At 37.1% G+C, this 18584-nt stretch overlaps 1 protein-coding gene across 4 annotated transcripts in view; it reads left to right on the plus strand.

The window, feature by feature from the left end:
- AKAP11 (A-kinase anchoring protein 11) overlaps nt 1-13315 on the plus strand; it is a 52146-nt gene extending 38831 nt beyond the window's left edge. For 3 of the 4 annotated variants that reach the window (XM_005585742.5, XM_005585741.5, XM_045377241.3), the window contains exons 9-12: nt 3107-3190; nt 3953-3999; nt 7543-7703; nt 9074-13315. In XM_005585742.5, coding sequence (XP_005585799.3) covers nt 3107-3190; nt 3953-3999; nt 7543-7703; nt 9074-9214 — 433 coding nt within the window. In that variant the 3' untranslated portion in view covers nt 9215-13315. The remainder of the gene's footprint in view (nt 1-3106; nt 3191-3952; nt 4000-7542; nt 7704-9073) is intronic. The other variant, XM_005585743.5, reaches the window with a different exon arrangement.
- Nucleotides 13316-18584: the final 5269 nt, after the last annotated feature.

Consider the following 18584-nt stretch of genomic DNA (forward strand, 5'->3'; position numbering starts at 1 on the left):
GGGAATGAGGTAGCATAAGGAAAGGAAATGGCTTTTCACCTGATAGAACACTTAATCTCGGAGAGTTTTGTTTGATGCTTGGATTAACCTGGAAATATTAGTATTTTGTAAAATATATTTCATAGTTTATTATGGTTATACCATCAATATTTTTTAAAATCTAGGTCCAAAAAGACAGCGTTTAAAACTAGTAGAAACAAGTGGGGGCAATGTCACAAATCACGATTTGGCCATTTTCCATAACTTTCTCTAGAAAAGGATACTAACATTTAGTTTCTTCTCTCATTTTGAGAAACACAGGCTTCTAGGATTTCAGTGGGGTTGACAGTGTTGACAGGAAATCCTGGCGTTAAAATGGGAGACTGAGGTGTGGGTAGAGGCTAGCAGCATTAAGAGGACTTGTAGTCAGTTGAACAACTCTGTGCTGAATGTTATCTAATTTGATGAGAAAAAAGGAATCATCTTACCAGTTTCTGTCCTTAGTTCTGTCCTCCTTAGCATTATTTATTAATGATGTGGAATACCCATTTGTGGGTGATTCAACACAGGCTGAAAAAAGAATCCCATGAACAGAACAAAGGTTAAAAAGACCAAATCAGGCTGAGGTTAAAATAATTATGTTTAACATGGATAAATGCATTTAAGCTCAGAAAATTAATGATTAATATTTGAACTTAAGTGGGGAGCAAACCTGGCTTAATGGCATTTTGTCAGAAAAAGACCTGTGTTTCCATTGACCACAGTTGTAACGTGACTTAATGTAATGCTGCATGGCATTAAGGTTCTGGCACAGAGAAAAAGATCACGGGGCTCATCCAGGATTGGTGGTATGCTTGTTGCATATACAGTTTCCAGGGTCTCACCTCCAGAGATGAAGATTTATGAAGTCAGTGGAGGGTCCTGAGAATCTGCATGCTTGATAAGCAGGTACTGGACCACTGCAGTACTTATACCACTGGCTGGAGTACTCCTGTGCTAGACATAGGAAATATGAAAAGACATAAAAGAAAATGATGGAAGCAGGGTAGTGTTTCAAGAGTGAAGCAGGAAAACTCTTAAGAAATTTTTTTAATGTTGGGTTAATACAGGGTGATCATACTTCCCACTTAGGATAGTTTGGCTTACTTCTGCTGTTCTGTTGTAATTATTAATGGTGAGGCCTTTCATTTAAAAAAGTGTCCTGGTTAGATGAAAAATGTATACAGTCATCTAGTTAGAAGTGGCATTTTATGAAGAATGACTTCAAATACCCATTTGGAGGCACAAAGAGGAAGGGGGATAAGATTAGAGAGAATTTGAATTTTTGGTCTTTACTTCGTTTAGCTGTTTTTGTTTTAATATTTATGTAATAGGTAGGTGATGGATTTTTATTATTAAGTGGAAGAATCGTTATGATGGGTAAAATTTTATATATTTTTTTCTTTGCTATAATCTTTCTATTAGTAGAAATAGTGTGTTTGAGATGACTAATTTTCTTTTTCTCCTTGGCTCACAGCTGTCTGTCCGTTCTTTATTTGTATATTTTCTTATTTTTAGTTTATCTGACAATGAACTACATGGGTTTGAACAGTTTTATAATAGAGCTATATTTGTTTGAACATATGTTAAAAAGACCCTGCTCAGTTTTAATTTTTACTCTCTAATACATTATGATTTGTGACAGTTTGATCTGTTAGAGTGAATATAACTATGCAAATTATTTGAGATTGCTTGGAAGTTTTTTAGAACTTGAAGTAATCACCTTTTTTTGGTAACCATATCAGCATTTACTGATGTACATGAAATGATTTTATGTTTACTTTTTTAGAACCAAAATTTTGGTTTGTATAAATATTACTTTTTATAATTGCCTAGCCTAATATTGGGAAAAATAGCTGCTTATCACTGCCAACTAATGTGCTTACTAATGTTTAATAATTAGAAATGATTAGAATTTTTAAATTGCATGCTGAGGGTTTTAATCTGAAAATTTGAATTTAATTTTATTTCTGAACATGGTTGCTTTTTAAAAAAATTGCTTTGCTGCAGTTTTAGAAAATAGTTGCTTTCTTCTTCAGTTGATTAGGTAGTATAAGACGTTATCTGTATGTGGTATTTGTGACTGACCAACTAGACAAGTGTAATGCTTGATTTAGTCTTGGCTATTCTAGCTGTATTCTGAAGAAAATGTTTGTTATTTGCCACCTACTTGGAGGTGAATTATACATACTGAATTATACATAATATATGAAACGAAGATCATTGACATAATAGTATTTTAAAATCTGAAACATGTTTTGCCCAAATAGTTAGAAAAGGTCTGTTTGGGACTATGTCTTAGAGCCTTCCGTCCCATCTCCCCCGACATCCCCTCACCCAAACCTGTCACTGCTTTGCACTATCTAAAGACCTGAGAGAGGCCGGGCGCGGTGGCTCAAGCCTGTAATCCCAGCACTTTGGGAGGCCGAGACGGGCGGATCACGAGGTCAGGAGATCGAGACCATCCTGGCTAACAGGGTGAAACCCCGTCTCTACTAAAAAATACAAAAAGCTAGCCGGGCGACGTGGCGGGCGCCTGTAGTCCCAGCTACTCGGGAGGCTGAGGCAGGAGAATGGCGTAAACCCGGGAGGCGGAGCTTGCAGTGAGCTGAGATCCGGCCACTGCACTCCAGCCCGGGGACAGAGCGAGACTCCGTCTCAAAAAAAAAAAAAAAAGACCTGAGAGAATGTTAACCTGTTTTTTTTTTAACTTTATCCAAATTGAAAGGTATTGGCATTTCACAAATTAGAGTTCAAGATTGGTCTTAAGACATTAACTTTCCTGTGAAACTTACTAATTCATGCGTTCATTTGCTGTCCTAAAAGCCATTCTGTTAATCTGTAAAATACAAGTTTAGATAATTTTCATGATCTATTGAGAAGAAAGAAAAAACTCCCAAATCTCTGAACTTGTCAGGCCCCGTTTAGAGTAGCAGTGATGGTCTCTCTCCACTCTGGATGTTCCCCTTCATTGTGACAGCTTCAGAACATCTGCAGTTATCAAGGACAGAAGCTGTTCCAAGGAAAACAAAGGTCTTTTCTACTATTCATTTTCTAGTTCAGCTCTGTTCTTTTCTTCCTCTGGCAGTAATGGTAACAGCAGTAGCTGGAGCAGTCTTGGTTTAGAAGGAGATTTGTATGAGGACAATTTATCCTTTCCAACATCAGACAGGTTGGTCCAGTCTAGAAACTTAAAAACTGATGAGTCTGTCACCACTAATGCATGATGTCATTTTCTTCAAAGAATGTGGGTTACAATGCCAGTATATATCAACCTGCTTTTCTCCTGTATTTTGACATGATTCTGCTTGATGAATTCACATCTAATGAAAAAATTCAACTATGCTAAGATATGACTGACATCTAATTGCAAAATGTGTCACTGTTATGCATGTGTTGCTCTGCTTGCTATTTTTCATTCTACCAATTATTTCATTCAAAAGAGCTTGCTTCCTACAGGATTTCTGTTGGGTTTTTTTGTTATGTTTTTTTTGTATGTGATTTTATTTTATGTATAAGAAAAGTATAAGTAAAAAGTGTTTTTACTGTATTAAAAAATATATAAATTGCATCAGCTAAACCATTAACAAATTATTCCTGGCATTTTGTGAGATTCAAATGCTACATTAAATTTCGTAGACTATTTCAACTTTAAATGATTTTAAATTGAATAATATGAAATTACATGGCACTTATATATATCATGGTAAGGTAGGATTTCTTGGTTTTAATAACTTTAGGGATCATTTGCAACTCAGATTTTAACATGAAATGATGTGAGAAGCAAAGCTTCCTTTTTTAATTGTCATTTCTCCCCTTTCTAAATGTCACATGTCATATTGTAACATTCATTACCACATTTTTAAGAATTTGTTTTGATACCATTATTAATTAAAGTTTTTTTTGTAACTACTTCTGCTATTTTATTCATAAGTGATGGACCAGATGATAAAGATGAAGAGCATGAGGATGAAGTAGAAGGTAATTTGATTTGTTTTTCAAAGTGTTGGCATGTCTTTTGTGTAAGGTTTCCTAGAAGAGTCTTTATGCATTTTTGTCAGATAGGCTCTAGGTTATTTGTGTAAAACATTATAAATCAGGGTATTTTTGAAATAATTTTGTTTGTCCACTTCTAGATCCTTCGCTGAGTAGTTTTATTTGATTGCTACACTAATGAAATTGTCATTGGTGTAAAGAAATACTGGGCAGGCACGGTGGCTCACGCCTATATTCCCAGCATTTTGGATGGCTGAGGTGGGTGGATTGTTTGAGGCCAGGAGTTCAAGACCGGCTTGGCCAACATGGTGAAACCCCATCTCTACTGAAAATACAAAAATTAGCTGGGCATGGTGGTGGGTGCCTGTCATCCCAGCTATTCAAGAGGCTGAGGCACAGGATTCGCTTGAACCTGGGAGGCAGAGGTTCCAGTGAACTGAGATCATGCCACTGCACTCCAGCCTGGGTGACAGAGCCAGAGACTCTGACTCAAAAAAAAAAAAAAAAAAAAGAAAAGAAAAGAAAAAAGAAAGGAATACTTCATGAGAATTATTTGATTATTTGAGATAAATTAATTATAATCTCTCCACATAATTATTTTCAAAATATAAAAGCTAAAATTCTTACTCATAAGATAATTTATTTTAACTATGGCATATTATTTTCCTTCCAAACTGGTAACTTGTAGAACTAGGGTTTCATGTCAAACTTAGGTGAGTCAGTAATATTTTTACTTATCTTGTTTAAAAGATATTTCTAAGTTAATTCTTCTTCCCTCCCCCAGTTCCAGTGCTTCACTCACACATATACATATTTAAAGAAAATATTCAGATCCTTCCTTAATGAACATAGTTCCAAGTATGTCAGTACTGGATATCATTGGCCACAGTTTTGGATCATGGTTTGTAATCCTTAATTCATATGTTAAAATATCTGAGTTTATTCATCTGAGTGAATTTAGAAACTTTACTTTGAAGCTGAGTTTTCATTATATTCAGATGGTTGTTGAATTTTTTTCTAAAAGTCTAATTTTTTCTTAATTTTGAAAATACCAATAATGTCTTCTATAAAGTGGCACTTATAAAAGTATTTGTACTCTTTGAGATACTTGTTTTTGAACTAGTGATGTTTTAAAAATTGCTTCTCTAGAAGCAGGCAAACAGAAAATAGCTAAAAAGAATTTCTCGAAATTTACTTTATGACACCTGAATTTTCAATAAGTTTAACACCTTGTTTAGGGAAGTCACATCCCAATTTTTAAGCTGCAATCTTCAGACTTAAGATTATTATTTTTTTAGTTTTAATGTCTCTGTAAGTCGACATTCTTTATATAGGGCTTCTAGAAGTCAGTTTTTCTCATCAGATACAAAGTCGAGATGGGGCAATATTTTTAGTGTTATTGATATTTGATATTGATATTCCCTACTGCAATATTTGTTTCATTCTTGTTCAATAAAAAAGTGTTGACTTTGTTTATAAAAGTTCTAGACCTTTTCTCAAGTAACACCTGTGAACAGTTATTCTAAAGGCTACAAATGCATGTGGTAAGTATTCTCTAATGAACTAGCAATTGCTTAACTAGCTTTACTGAGGAATGATTAAGAAAAAAGATACAAGTTAATATAAATATGAAATTTATTTTGAAAAAGATTACTTTTGGCACTAACCAGGCTGTTAAGGATTTCTTTTGTGAGTAGGTAGAAACAGGAGATTAATTATATGTTGATATGTCATTACTGAGCTTTTGAGATTATAGGTATTTCTCATTATATAGAAAGTTACAGCCAACTTTAAATTTGTTAGAGATTGGTAAATTAGGAGATATATTGGTCTGGATTTATAGAAAGACTCAAAATTATGGAAATCCTAAGGCAACAAACTTCTTTTAAAAAAAAAATTTGTAGTTGCAGGATGTCAGTCCCTCCCCTTTTCATTAATTGTTAGTGGCTTCTCTAAAGAGAGAGCTGTTTGAAGGTTCTTGTAGGCCAGGCAACCAGGAGTCCTGAACTGAGAAAACACCAGCAGTGCAGAGAAGCAGTGGGGTGACTTAGCTTCCAGCCCCCTGAACTCCGCAGGATTGCAAAAAGGCCCAGAGACCATGCCTTGTACCGTGGTGTACCAAACCTATTTTTGATTGAGAGTGTTTGAGAGAGGGGAGGGAAAAGACAATACATTTATTTTTAGAGAGTAATGTGGACCAAATCTTTTAAATTAAAAATTAGGGACCAACACAAATCCTGAAAATAATTAATAGTGGTCTAGAATGGCCTGCAAACTGTAGCAGAGAATCAGACATCTGTCAGCAGTCTTTCCATTACTGGTACATATTGGCATGATGTCTGCCAGCATGCCCTGGTGCTCACCTCTTGTGGTGTGTGTTAAGGGGTGGAGGGGTCCTGGTCTCAGCACTCCGTATTGCTCAGGTGTCATTAAGCAGCAGGAATGTTAAATGCATGATACTGGCCCACAAGTCATTATTTCCATCAACAGAGATGGATCTCTCTTTGTGATGAAAACAAAAGTACCATAAAAAAAGAAAATAAATTAGAGATAATCTTGATACTTGGAGTATACCAGAAAATTCCCTGATCTGGCTTTGGGTTAAGTGGTTGCATATGGCATTTCCTCCCAGTTTTGTCTGAATGAGTGATTAAGAGCATGGAGCTAGACTGCCTGTGTAAATGTCCTGGCTCAGCCACTTCCCCACTGGAGGACTCTGCGGCTCTCATTGCCTCAGATCTCTCACCTGTAGGATGGATACGATAATAGTTTCTACGTCATAGAGTGGTTGTGAGGATTAAAGGAGTTTGTACATATAAAGAGCTTAGAACAATACTTAGGATGGAATATGTGCTGCACAAATGTTGCTGCTCTTCTTTATTTGAGATTTTTGTTTTTTGAGACAGTCTTGCTCCGTTGCCCAGGCTGGAGTGCAGTGGTACAATTTCGGATCACTGCAACCCCTGTCTCCTGGGTTCCAGTGATTCTTGTGCCACAGCCTCCTGAGTACCTGGGACTACAGGCATGTGCCACCATACCTGGCTGGATTTTGTATATTTAGTAGTGATGGGGTTTCACCATGTTGGGCAGGCTGGTCTTGAACTCTTGGCCTCAAGTGATCTGCCCACCTCGGCCTCCCAGAGTGCTGGGATTATAGGCCTGAGCCACCATGCCCAGCCTCATTTTAATTTTTATTGTGATGATAGCTTTATAGTTCTATTTTCTCTGTAACCCATTGGTCATAATTTATATCAAATTATGGTATTTATAGAACTTGAATTCATTACGTTAAAATGGTGTTTTACATTTTTGCAATCAATAAATGATCAAAGTTGTTCCTTTGTTTTACATTATTTTGCCCTTTAAAAGTTTTAGTTGAGGTTATGGTGTGGTTAGAAAAAGATGGATGTTTTTTCACCATTTATTAGAATCCTAAGGAAGGGAAAATATTTGTATCTACTTGACAACCAGAGTATTGAGAGTTAAATTGATGAGTTTTACTTTACATTGTTTACATTTAAATATTAGGTTTGGGGCAAGATGGAAAGACACTGCTAATTACGAATATTGACATGGAGCCATGCACGGTAGACCCCCAGCTAAGGATTATTCTTCAATGGCTCATTGCCTCTGAGGCTGAAGTTACAGAACTTTATTTTCATGACTCTGCAAATAAGGAGTTTATGCTAGTAAGTACCTACCTTATAGAGGGTTAGTATACATTTAACAGTAGATGATGTTCTTGTCATGTGGTTGGTCTAACAAGATGCCTGGTGATGGCAGAGTGGTTAAATGCTTAGGCTGTAGTATCCAACAGTTGGGTTCAGACATCAGCTCTGCCTCTTTCTAGCAGGGTAACCAGAGGCAGGTTCACCAGTCTGTCTCATTGCCCCTAACTGCGCTATGCAAATGAATATAGAATCAACCTTACAGGGGTTTATGAGGATTAAATATAATGTTAAAAAAATGCTTAGTCTAATGCCTGGCATAACACTAAGCTCTCAAAGGTAGATGCTATTAATAAGCATTGTGTGTGTTCCTATGAAAAAGTTGAATTATTCTCTGTATTTAATTGATTCATAATTGTACCTAATATATCTTTCTCTGATAATCCAGTTTCATTCATATGAGAAGCTGTCATAATTAAAAGTCGATAAAAGTTTAAACAAGATGCTTACTATGTGCGAAATACCTTATTAGTCAAGATTTTCAGTTTACAGTCTTAAGGTTTTTGTTGCATAATTTTCTTTATTGGAAGTTTCCTTTTGGTGTGGTAGAAATATTCTAATTGTGGTGATGGTTGCATTCAACTTGGAGAACATACTAAAAACCATTGACTAAGACACTTTGGGTGAATTGTATGTTATGTGAGTTTTATCTCAATAAAGCTGTTTTTAAAAAGGTTAAGCATATATATGTTAACACAAATTAGTTTTTCAGACTTTAACTTACAGATCTTTCAAAACTTAAGAGCTTTTACAGAACTTAGTAGAAAAAGAAGTGAACGAAGGCATGTCATGAGTGGGACAACAGGATTTATTTAAACCTGTATTTATGTATGTATGTATGTATGTTGAAACATTAACATTTTTTAACTTAGAAAGCCATGTCATCATTGAGGCTAGAGTGTGTATTCCAGAAAAATAACATACTATATGTTGTGGAAGGAAAATCCACATCCGTTTATTGAGCTTGACGTTGTCTTTATTATTTTATGTTCTAATTGAGGGTGTGGCAGTTGTATTTAGTTAGGTGAAGAATTTCCTGTAGAAACTCAGTCTCTGCACTCCCACACAGACTATTTGCTTGGTGAGGTTTGTGGAGCTTTGTCTCCAGCGATCCCAAAGTGTCATTCTCCGGAGGAGATGTGTTTATATAGGGGAAGAAGGGAAAATGTTTAATTTGGGTAAAGGGGTAGCGGTTTAGAGGGGAAGACCTTGTTATAACTAGGAAACTATTTAATTGTAAACAGCAGGATTCTTAGTTTCAGCTAAAAATAAAAGCTTTGTTATAAAATTGTTTTTGGTTAATGTTTGACACATCTTTCTTTCGTTCTTAGCTTTCAAAACAATTACAAGAGAAAGGATGGAAAGTGGGAGACCTCCTGCAGGCTGTGCTTCAGTACTATGAAGTGATGGAAAAAGCTTCCAGTGAGGAAAGATGCAAGTCGCTGTTTGATTGGCTCTTGGAAAATGCATAGAGCAAACCCCAAACCAGTATATTTTAGTATTTGTTTGGGGAGGGGAACAAGCCAATAAAGATGTTTAGGATAAAATTTGAATAGTGAATATTAACATTGTCAGTCAGTTGGGAGGCAAGTAAATATAGCTTTCTAAGCGCTTTGGGTTATCACTCAGTGTATATAGTTCATACTTTTGTAATCTCTGTCAAAATACTAGCTTCATTTATTCTTCTATACATGTGTGTAGTGTGTGAAGACCCTAAGAACATGTATTTGAAGGAAGGTCTAACCATGGGGTTTTCAGGGGCATTGTCTGACCACATTCTTTTTGTATCCAAATAGTGCTGCTAGAAACTGCACTGAAGTGGCTGAGGATAGGTTCCAGTGATAGAGTTATCATTTTGCTCCTTTGCAAACAAATGGCATCTAATTAATAACTAGTCTGACATCAGAAAATAAAATTGAGGCTGATTTTTTTTAATTTCTAGTAGATTTTTGGTCTTTCCTGTTTTTAAAAATCAGTTTCATTTTCATATTTCATAGTTCAGCTGTTGGTAGCTTTTTGATTTCCCCAAACTATTTAATTTCTTAGCAAAAACATTAGTATTTTAGGTTTCTATGAACACTAAGTGATAGTTTGACCCATCCTTTCATCAGATGACATTATTTGCCAATGCTGCCAGTCATTCTGGCATGAAAGTGATTGTGTGTGTGTGTGTGTGTGTGTGTAAAGGAGTACTTTAACCTTGCCAGTTTGTTCCCTCTTTTATTTTACTGTTTTCTTTTTAGAAACCCACTGTTAAGATTTAAAAAGGTGCTTTAAAATAAAACGCCTATAAAGATTGTGCAGTAAGAATTTTTATTCCTCTTTTTGACGATTTTGGGTTCCCAACTTCTTACAAGTGAAAAATTATAAAACATGTTGAAATTTTAAAAATTAATATTAATATGGAAATGCATTTAGAGAAGCCAATAGTTTTTATTGGATTTTTGAAAAAAAAACTCTCTACCAAGAATATGGTTGAAAAATTGGGATCCCCCCACCCCCTCACCATATCTACACCGTCTTGTCAAGTTCTCTGACATGATCTTTCTGGGCTCTACATTTCCTACTAGTTTGTGTCCAGAAACTGCAAGTTGACATGAATAGAGGACCAAGGTTGTGTTTTGCTTTTGTCTGTCTCTCCCCTCCTCCCGCTCTCTGCCCTCTCCCCCTCTCTCTGCCCTCTCCCCCTCTCTCTGCCCTCTCCCCCACTCTCTGCCTTCTCCCCCTCTCTCTGCCCTCTCCCCCACTCTCTGCCCTCTCCCCCTCTCTCTGCCCTCTCCCCCACTCTCTGCCCTCTCCCCCACTCTCTGCCCTCTCCCCCACTCTCTGCCCTCTCCCCCAACTCTCACCTCCCCCACTCCCCCTACTCTCTCACCTCCCCACCACCACTCTCTCTCACCTCCCACTGTGTCCTGTGGATGTGTGGATGTGTGTGTATTTGGGTGTGTAAATGTTGGTTCTTCCACTATTGGATTTTGTAATCTAGGATAAATCACTTTTTGTGGGGGCTTTGGTTTTGCTCCATTACATTTTCATTTTTTTCTGAGCATTGACTGACCTGAAAGCTGCACAAAATGTAGAAGACATAGCACCTGCCAAGGAATAGGGAATAAGGGCACTTACATTAATGTGAATTAGTAATTGTGGTATAGAAATGTTTTATAGTGAAAGATTCAAATTTGCTTTTTAAGAAAAATGCCAAAAGCTATTTAAATAACTTGAGGTAACATTGTAGGTTTTGATTTTTCTCAATTTAAGATACAGAAATACAGCAAGCCTTAATATAAAGTTTCCTGAAGTTTTTTCAAGTATTTTTTAAGGTGGAGAAATGCAGGAATTGTATAACCAGAATTGTTTCTGCCTTTAGCTTTTCAGAACTTGAGATGTGGCTGCACTGGACTGGGTTTGTAAATGTTAGGACTAGGAATGTTTGCTCTTGTTAATTATGAATTAATTGGTTATTAAGTTTAGAATGCATTTTTACAAGTATGTATCAAATTGTGTTTAGTAACTTGAGTGTATGCACAGGTTTGATCAACAGCAAAATAGAGTTCTGAATTTCTTTCAAAGTGACAATACATTATTTTGTAAAACTTTGTGTTTGAAAATGTTTACTTCTGTTTATGGTGTAATCATTCTGAGGTGAGACTTTTCTTATTCTTATTTCCTTTGCATTTTGCTAGAGCTGTGCTGAGTTCAGCATTTGCTTATTTAACCACTACAAAATGACAGACCAGTTATTAGGTATTAGCATGTGTGGTAATAATAATAGTGGAACTTCACACTTACATCAATTCAGTGCAGGGGCATAGAGTAAAATATTAAATATTGGCAGATGTGAAAAGAAGTGTGAGTTAAAAATATTAAATATTGGCAAGTGCGAAAAGAAGTGTCAAACTTCCTCATATAGAGAAAAGAATTTTGAGTTTAGAGCAGTATCTTTTAATTAAGTATAGTCTAAACTTAACTTTCTTTAAAGGCACTTTGTGGTTTTTCCAAAGATATTCTAGATCTATTTGGTTGCTCTATAGTCAAACAGCTCTTTTGAAGACAACTCTCTTATTTTATTACAAATTGGCTTGATGTATTTCTACTGTAACATTGTAATATTGCTGTGCTGTACATTTTGGCCCTTATGAAATATATCTTTTTCAGAACCGTTAAAGTTTTGATGTACATTGAGCTGAATTCTCCGTTTACCAGTTTCATAACCTTCAAATGATATGTGGAAAAAAGTGAATGAGACCTCTGATAGGGGGTTTTCAGAACCTTGTTCACACCAAAATGTGACAGTTCTTTCATGTTTTCCTAAACCAAGTTAAAATTACATGTATATTTTGGTGTTAAGGTTGATATTTAAAATATTTCTGATTTATACAAAAGGAATGTTTCCTTTATAAATCACAGAAGAAAATAGTATCTGTTGGATGTTTGATATAATTTAATGGCATTATAAAACCTTTAAGAGGATTCATGGTGAATATATGTGATAACATCTTTATACTTTGAAAAATGTTCCACTTCCCCTTCAGATATTTGTTGTAAGTTAATTCAAATCTTAATACTTTAATTTTGCTCCAACAAGGGCTTGATGTTGCTGGTAAGAGAATTTACTTATAAATGCACTATGTATAAAGTGAAAGATAGTTTACTTATCTGACTTTGATATTAGAAGGCTGACATTAGTGCACATTCCCCAAATGCAGAGTTTAACCTTGATTCTTCATTTAAATGTCTACTTAATTATTTAGCTGATATTCTTCCACAATTACTATATTCAATTTCCCATCAGTATATCACTTTAAATTTTATGTTTTTCTAAGGAAACTTTCCACAGAATTTTAAACAACTGATGCATCCATACTCAGGGTGTAGGGAGAATACTTGGCATTTAAATACCCTGTCCACCTGTCACCAGCACAAGAGAATTAGAGCTTCAGTGAGAATTTAGAAAAATTATACTAAAGTGAGATGAATTTTTTCTCAATTTCAGCAAAACTCCTCTAAGCATTTACTCATTTACTGTATTCCTGCTCTGAAGATGTGGATACAGAATTAGTCACTCTTGTCACTTTATTTATTTATTGGTTTTTTTTTTAACCATCTGTGTACATTCCTTTCATAGGGTAGAGTTGTAGTTCTACAGGTTCTTATTTTGTTTTTGTTGTAATGTTTGAATACTATTTAATATCCGGTTTTAATATTGCTGGATTTGCTACCTTTGGTTACTTGTGCAGTGTTAAAAGTAATCCACTTTCTTGTTTAATATACCAGATACATAGCAAAAGCAGCTTGGAATAATTATAGCTGTTTATTTGGCTGTGCTCAGTTACTACATTAAGATCTTGTACTGTGTAACAGTAACTCTTTTTTGCTCTTCAGTAATTTAATATGTTCACTTAACAAAACATGAACTTTGAGATGCACTAAAATTTTGTTTTAGCAGTGGCTCAAAAAATTTCAGAAATTACTTTTGTAATTATTTGCAATTAATTGTTCTTTTATCTTACAATTGTTTAAGCCTGTGATCTTTCTTCTCCCAACTAAGAGTTCTTCAATAAATTTAAGAAATACCTGGTCTTGGTTTTCATTCTATAATATTTCATTAACTGCTCTATAATGAGTGGGACCGCTGTGACAGAAGACCACACAAGAGGACCGAAGTGCTAGATCATGGTTTTGAGAACAAGAGAAGTTAGAAATATTTTCAACTGGACACTAGATTCTGCCTACTTATAGATGCCCTGAATGCGAACACAGTGACTTAAAAGGTTGGTTGCCCAACCTGCTTTGGATTTAATGCAAAATAGAATATTATGGTTGCCTTGAATATGAACATGGCTATGAAATTCTTCTAGCCTGGTTTGAACACTCTTTCCATAGTAAGACCATACCTCTGTTAAACCGTGTACACAGGATACTTAAAAGTTAGCTGCCGTTTTTTTTTTTACTAATGGATTTGACTTTGTCTTAAGAATTTTTTTTTCCTTTTAAATAGAATATTTTTAGAGCACTTTTAGGCACACAGCAAAATTGAGCAGAAAATATAGAGCTCCCATATACCTTCTTTCCCCAGCCTCCTTCAGTGTCAGCACCCCACAACAGTGGGACATTTGTTACCATCTATGGACCAACGTTGACACACACACCATTATCATCCAGAGTCCATAGTTGACATTAGAGTTCACTGTTACGCATTTGTGGGTTTGGACAAATGCATAATTATAGGTACCTAACACTGTAATATCATACAAATAGTTTTCCTGTGCCCTATCTTAATGTAATTTAAGCCCAGAAATTAGGAAATGGTTTTAAAATGTTTTTCACAAATGTTTTAAAATGCTAGGAAATAATAGCAAACAATAAGAATGTTTGGGTGTAAGTGCACCCAGTTACTAAGAAAACCAAAAGTGCTGACAAGAAGGAAGCAAGATTCCGTAGATTATAGTGCCAGAAAGGAAGTATGGCTCAAAAGGAATGGGAAATGTGGCAAAGGACATTTGACAGTTTTACGCAGAGGGACCATATGTGATTCGTATCTTAGCTAGGACAGAGGAAGGTGAGGGACAGGGCTTGAATTACCTCAGATTTGTAAAGTGTGAGATGGAGAGGTCATTTATCTAAGGATAAATGTACTGTTGTTCCTATAATACAAAAAGTAAAAATCAGTGCTTTTGCATCGAGTTTACAGCAAGAACAAAAAAGTATATTTTGCACTTCTTTATCCTTTGTAATTTTATAATCGCCTCTCTAACTTTTGGTCAAGGGGGGTAATATTTTAGACTGGAGAGAGTGAAAAACAGTTTCAAGAGGGAGTTGAAGCCCCAGTTTTGACTTTAACTCATCCCTCTGCACCCCTACCCCCTTTTAAACAGACACCTAAATGAATTTGTTAAAGCAAGGGATTAAACCCAGACTTCTGTGTACTGAATTCTGCCCATCTGTATGTTTTGGTCTGGTGTAGAATCTTTAATAGTTACCAAACTTAAAAATAAGATTTAACATTTAAATAAGTTTTGTATTTTCATCTTCTTGAAACAATTGAAAGCTCTGAAGCAGTGATTGGGCTCTTATGTTGGCAGCAATTTAGCAGGAGCTGAATAGTGATTGCCCCTTTAATCCCAGAGTAAGTTCTCTTTTTGCCTCTGGCATGACTTACTCCAATTCCCTCATTTCTGTTGCCTGCTGGGGCCTTATAGACAGTTGAGATGCACCCACTGACTTAAAGCAGATACGATAATGTGCTTAGAAAATCTGAACAACATTCTAGTGACTCATTCTCTAGGGTTGCTCAAAGAGGGGAGGAACATTCTAGAAATTACAAACTTGCTGAGTTTATTGCTCCTGAGTAGAAAACAAATAGTAATTGTTAAAAGCATAGTTTCGTTTGTTTGTTTGTTAGTTTTTTAAGTATGTGGATAAGGGAGAGCCAGCATAGGTTTACCAAGAGCAGAGTCTGTCAGATTTACATTTCATTTTCAGTAGGGTTATTTTGACATATTAGAGGATCAGAGATACAGTATCTAGATTTTAATGAGGCTTTTTATATGGAGAGAAGGAATGAATAACTGTGGCTTCCTAATGTTTTGAGAAATGTGTTCCCAAAGGCTTGTGGTTAATAGATCATTGTCTACCTGGGGGTCAGTGCTGTGTGTCTGTATTAGTTCTTGCATTGCTATAAATACCTGAGACTGAGTGGTTTATAAGAAAAGAAGTCTAGTTGGCTCACGGTTCTGCAGGCTCTACAGGAAGCATGGTAGCATCTGCTTCTGGGGAGGCCTTAGGAAGCTTCCAGTCATGGTGGAAGGCAAAGGGGGAGCAGGCACATCACATGGTGGGAGCAGGAGCAAGAGAGGAGGACGTGGGAGGTGCTACACACCTTTAAATGATCAGATCTTTTGAGAACTCACTACTGTGAGGACAATACCAAGAGGATGATACTAAACCATTCATGAGAAACTGTCCCTACGATCCAATCAACTCCTACCAGGCCCTACCTTCAACATTGAGGATTACAATTCAACATGAGATTTGGGTGAGGACACATCCAGATCTGAGGACACATCCAGATCATATCAGTGTCAAAGGCCATTTCATGTATGGCCTTTTTATCCAGCCGTGGAGTGAAGATTTTGTTGAGAGTAAGCTCATCAAGGATGTCGAAAAGCATTCGAGTATTACATAGTAACCATACTGAGGGATAATATTCAAACAGTTGAAATAAACTGGGAGAGCCGGGCGCGGTGGCTCACGCCTGTAATCCCAGCACTTTGGGAGGCCGAGGCGGGCGGATCACAAGGTCAGGAGATCGAGACCACGTTGAAACCCCGTCTCTACTAAAAATACAAAAAATTAGCCGGGCGCGGTTGTGGGCGCCTGTAGTCCCAGCTACTCGGGAGGCTGAGGCAGGAGAATGGCGTGAACCCGGGAGGCGGAGCTTGCAGTGAGCCGAGATCGCGCCACTGCACTCCAGCCTGGGCGACAGAGCGAGACTCCGTCTCAAAAAAAAAAAAAAAAAAAAAAAAAAAAAAAAAAAAAAAAAAGAAATAAACTGGGAGAGCAGATAAGAGACTTTTGAGTCTATTTCTTCCTTTTGTCCTTTGACCAAACGACGGATTTGACATTCTCTTCCAAAGGTGGGGAGGTTCTGTGTTTACATATTGCCTTTTTATAACTAGGGCTTGAATATTTTCCTCCAAATACTATATTTTTATGGCTCTCTTGATATAAACTTAGTTATTTCCCTGTTACTTAGTAAATTATATGAACCCGGGACTTCTAAATATATGGGAACTGATGCTAAGGAATCCTATAAGCTTAAATCCAATAAGAGCTTAAAATGCTGTGGACTTTCGAAGAGTCACAAGGCTATCAGGAAAAAAAAAGGCCACCAGAACCACTAATATCTACAATTAACCTCTTAACCTCTTTTCTGTTTATAACAGGATGTAGGTGGCTGTGGCAGGTGAATGTGGATTCCAGGAGATCGTGATGTTACAATAGCTTTTCCAACCTATAAATCTTCTTTGAGTCAATTTTAGATGGCTTGTGACAAACGCTGGGAGGTCAGTCAAGCTGCTTAATCTGAAACTCAGTGGACTTCAGTGTCCTTGAACCCTAAGAAGCCATGGCTTCCAGAAGGAGGGGGCCCTTGGTTGAGTGACACAGTCTGCAGTGATACAGAGCCGGTGAGACATAGTATGTGGGAAGACAGATCCAATTAGGCCTTCATAGACCCAAATGGCTAAGTGCTCTAATAAGGTGGGGTAAATACTAGGTCTTGCGTAAGTACAGAGTGGTTGGAGATGAAAATAGTCCCTGCCTTTATGGAGCTTCTTGTTTAGTGAGGCAGAGTCATTAAATGAGTGATTGTGCACAGTTAAGTCCTCGCTTATGTCATTGAGAGAATCTTAGAAACTGCAACTTTAAGCAAAATGCCATATAGTGAAATCATTATTTTCTCATCAACCTTATAATGAAGTGAGGTAAATATTTAATTACGGTTGTTTAAAGGTGTTGGAAGCTAAAGACAATGCTTCCCTAAAGCCATTCTGAGGCTTAAGCTAGGTTTGAGCTGAGTAGGAACCAACCAGACAAGGGGAGTGGGAGGGTGGAGGTGAGAAGGGCAGGTGGGGAGAAGAGGTTTCCACTAGATAAAAGCCATGCACAAATGCCCGGGAGTACCGGACTTCTTTGGAAACCAAAGACCAGTTTGGCTGGAACATGAAGAGAAGTGACACATCTTGAGAAACACACATCTAGCTGGCTGTCAGCCAGGTGGTCCAAGAAAGTGTTTGTAGTTTGTTACACCACAGTCATTGGTTTTAAGTCCAAGACATGGCTGGTGGTCATCTTCGCTTGACGCTGCTTTCCAGACCGTGCCTAGAGTATTGTGTTTAGTTCCCGATACCATTTTACAAAGGACAGAGATACATGGAACCATCCACATCCATGACTGCCTAATGAGGCTAAGGAGCTAAAAACGTATTAAATGAGTTTTCAGTGAAAGAAAAAAAAGGCTGTTTGGCCTAAAGAAGGAGAGATGTAGGAGTAACCTCAAAACTGCCTTTAAATATATGAAGCGCTTTTAGTGGAGACAGATTGAAACTTGTGACCCTAGTGGAGGGGATAAGATCCCATGGGGAGAAATTAGCAGTGGATTTCAGCTCGTGCTCTAAAAATTGGAGCTTTGCAGTATGGGCGAGACCCCCTTAGTGAAAAGGAGCGTTTCTGGCCCTTGGAGAGGTTTCCGCAGTGCTAGCTGATCACTCCTGCAAGTTTTGATAAGAAATCCAAACAGCTTATAACTTTGGATTATGTGACCTTTGTGTTCCAACACGTCCTTTCCCACACACTACTTAATTTTTTCCATTTAGTAAAGCTGTTAAGAACCTGGGCTCTGGGGTCAAAAGAACTTGATTTAAAATCCCAGAGCAAAAACCCAGGATGATGGTATCTTGGAGAATTTTCATTTGCTTCTGGCAGGTGCCTGGGGGCACAGCTAGTCTTGGAGCACCTTAGTTTAAATTCAAGCTTTGAGGGTTTTGGATCCCTCTGGTGGCTTGATGTGCTGCATGTCCAGGCCAGGGCCTGTGTCTGGAAGGTGTAACCCTTTGGGGTTACAAGTGGAGAGGGGATGGTTTATGAGAATCCCTTTGTCGGAGGGGGTGGGGAGAACTGACTTTTTGCCTTTCTGGCCTTGTGAGTCTGCCAAAATACTATCCTGTATCACAGCTTTTTTTTTTTCTTTCAGATTTGACAGATATTCTTAGGGTGAAACAAAGGCTCTGAATGCTCAGTGGTTTACTTTTTGGGGTGCTTTGCTTTTGCTAGATATTTGAC

Source organism: Macaca fascicularis, chromosome 17 (genome assembly GCF_037993035.2).
Source record: "Macaca fascicularis isolate 582-1 chromosome 17, T2T-MFA8v1.1".
In the NCBI taxonomy this organism is placed as follows: domain Eukaryota; kingdom Metazoa; phylum Chordata; class Mammalia; order Primates; family Cercopithecidae; genus Macaca; species Macaca fascicularis.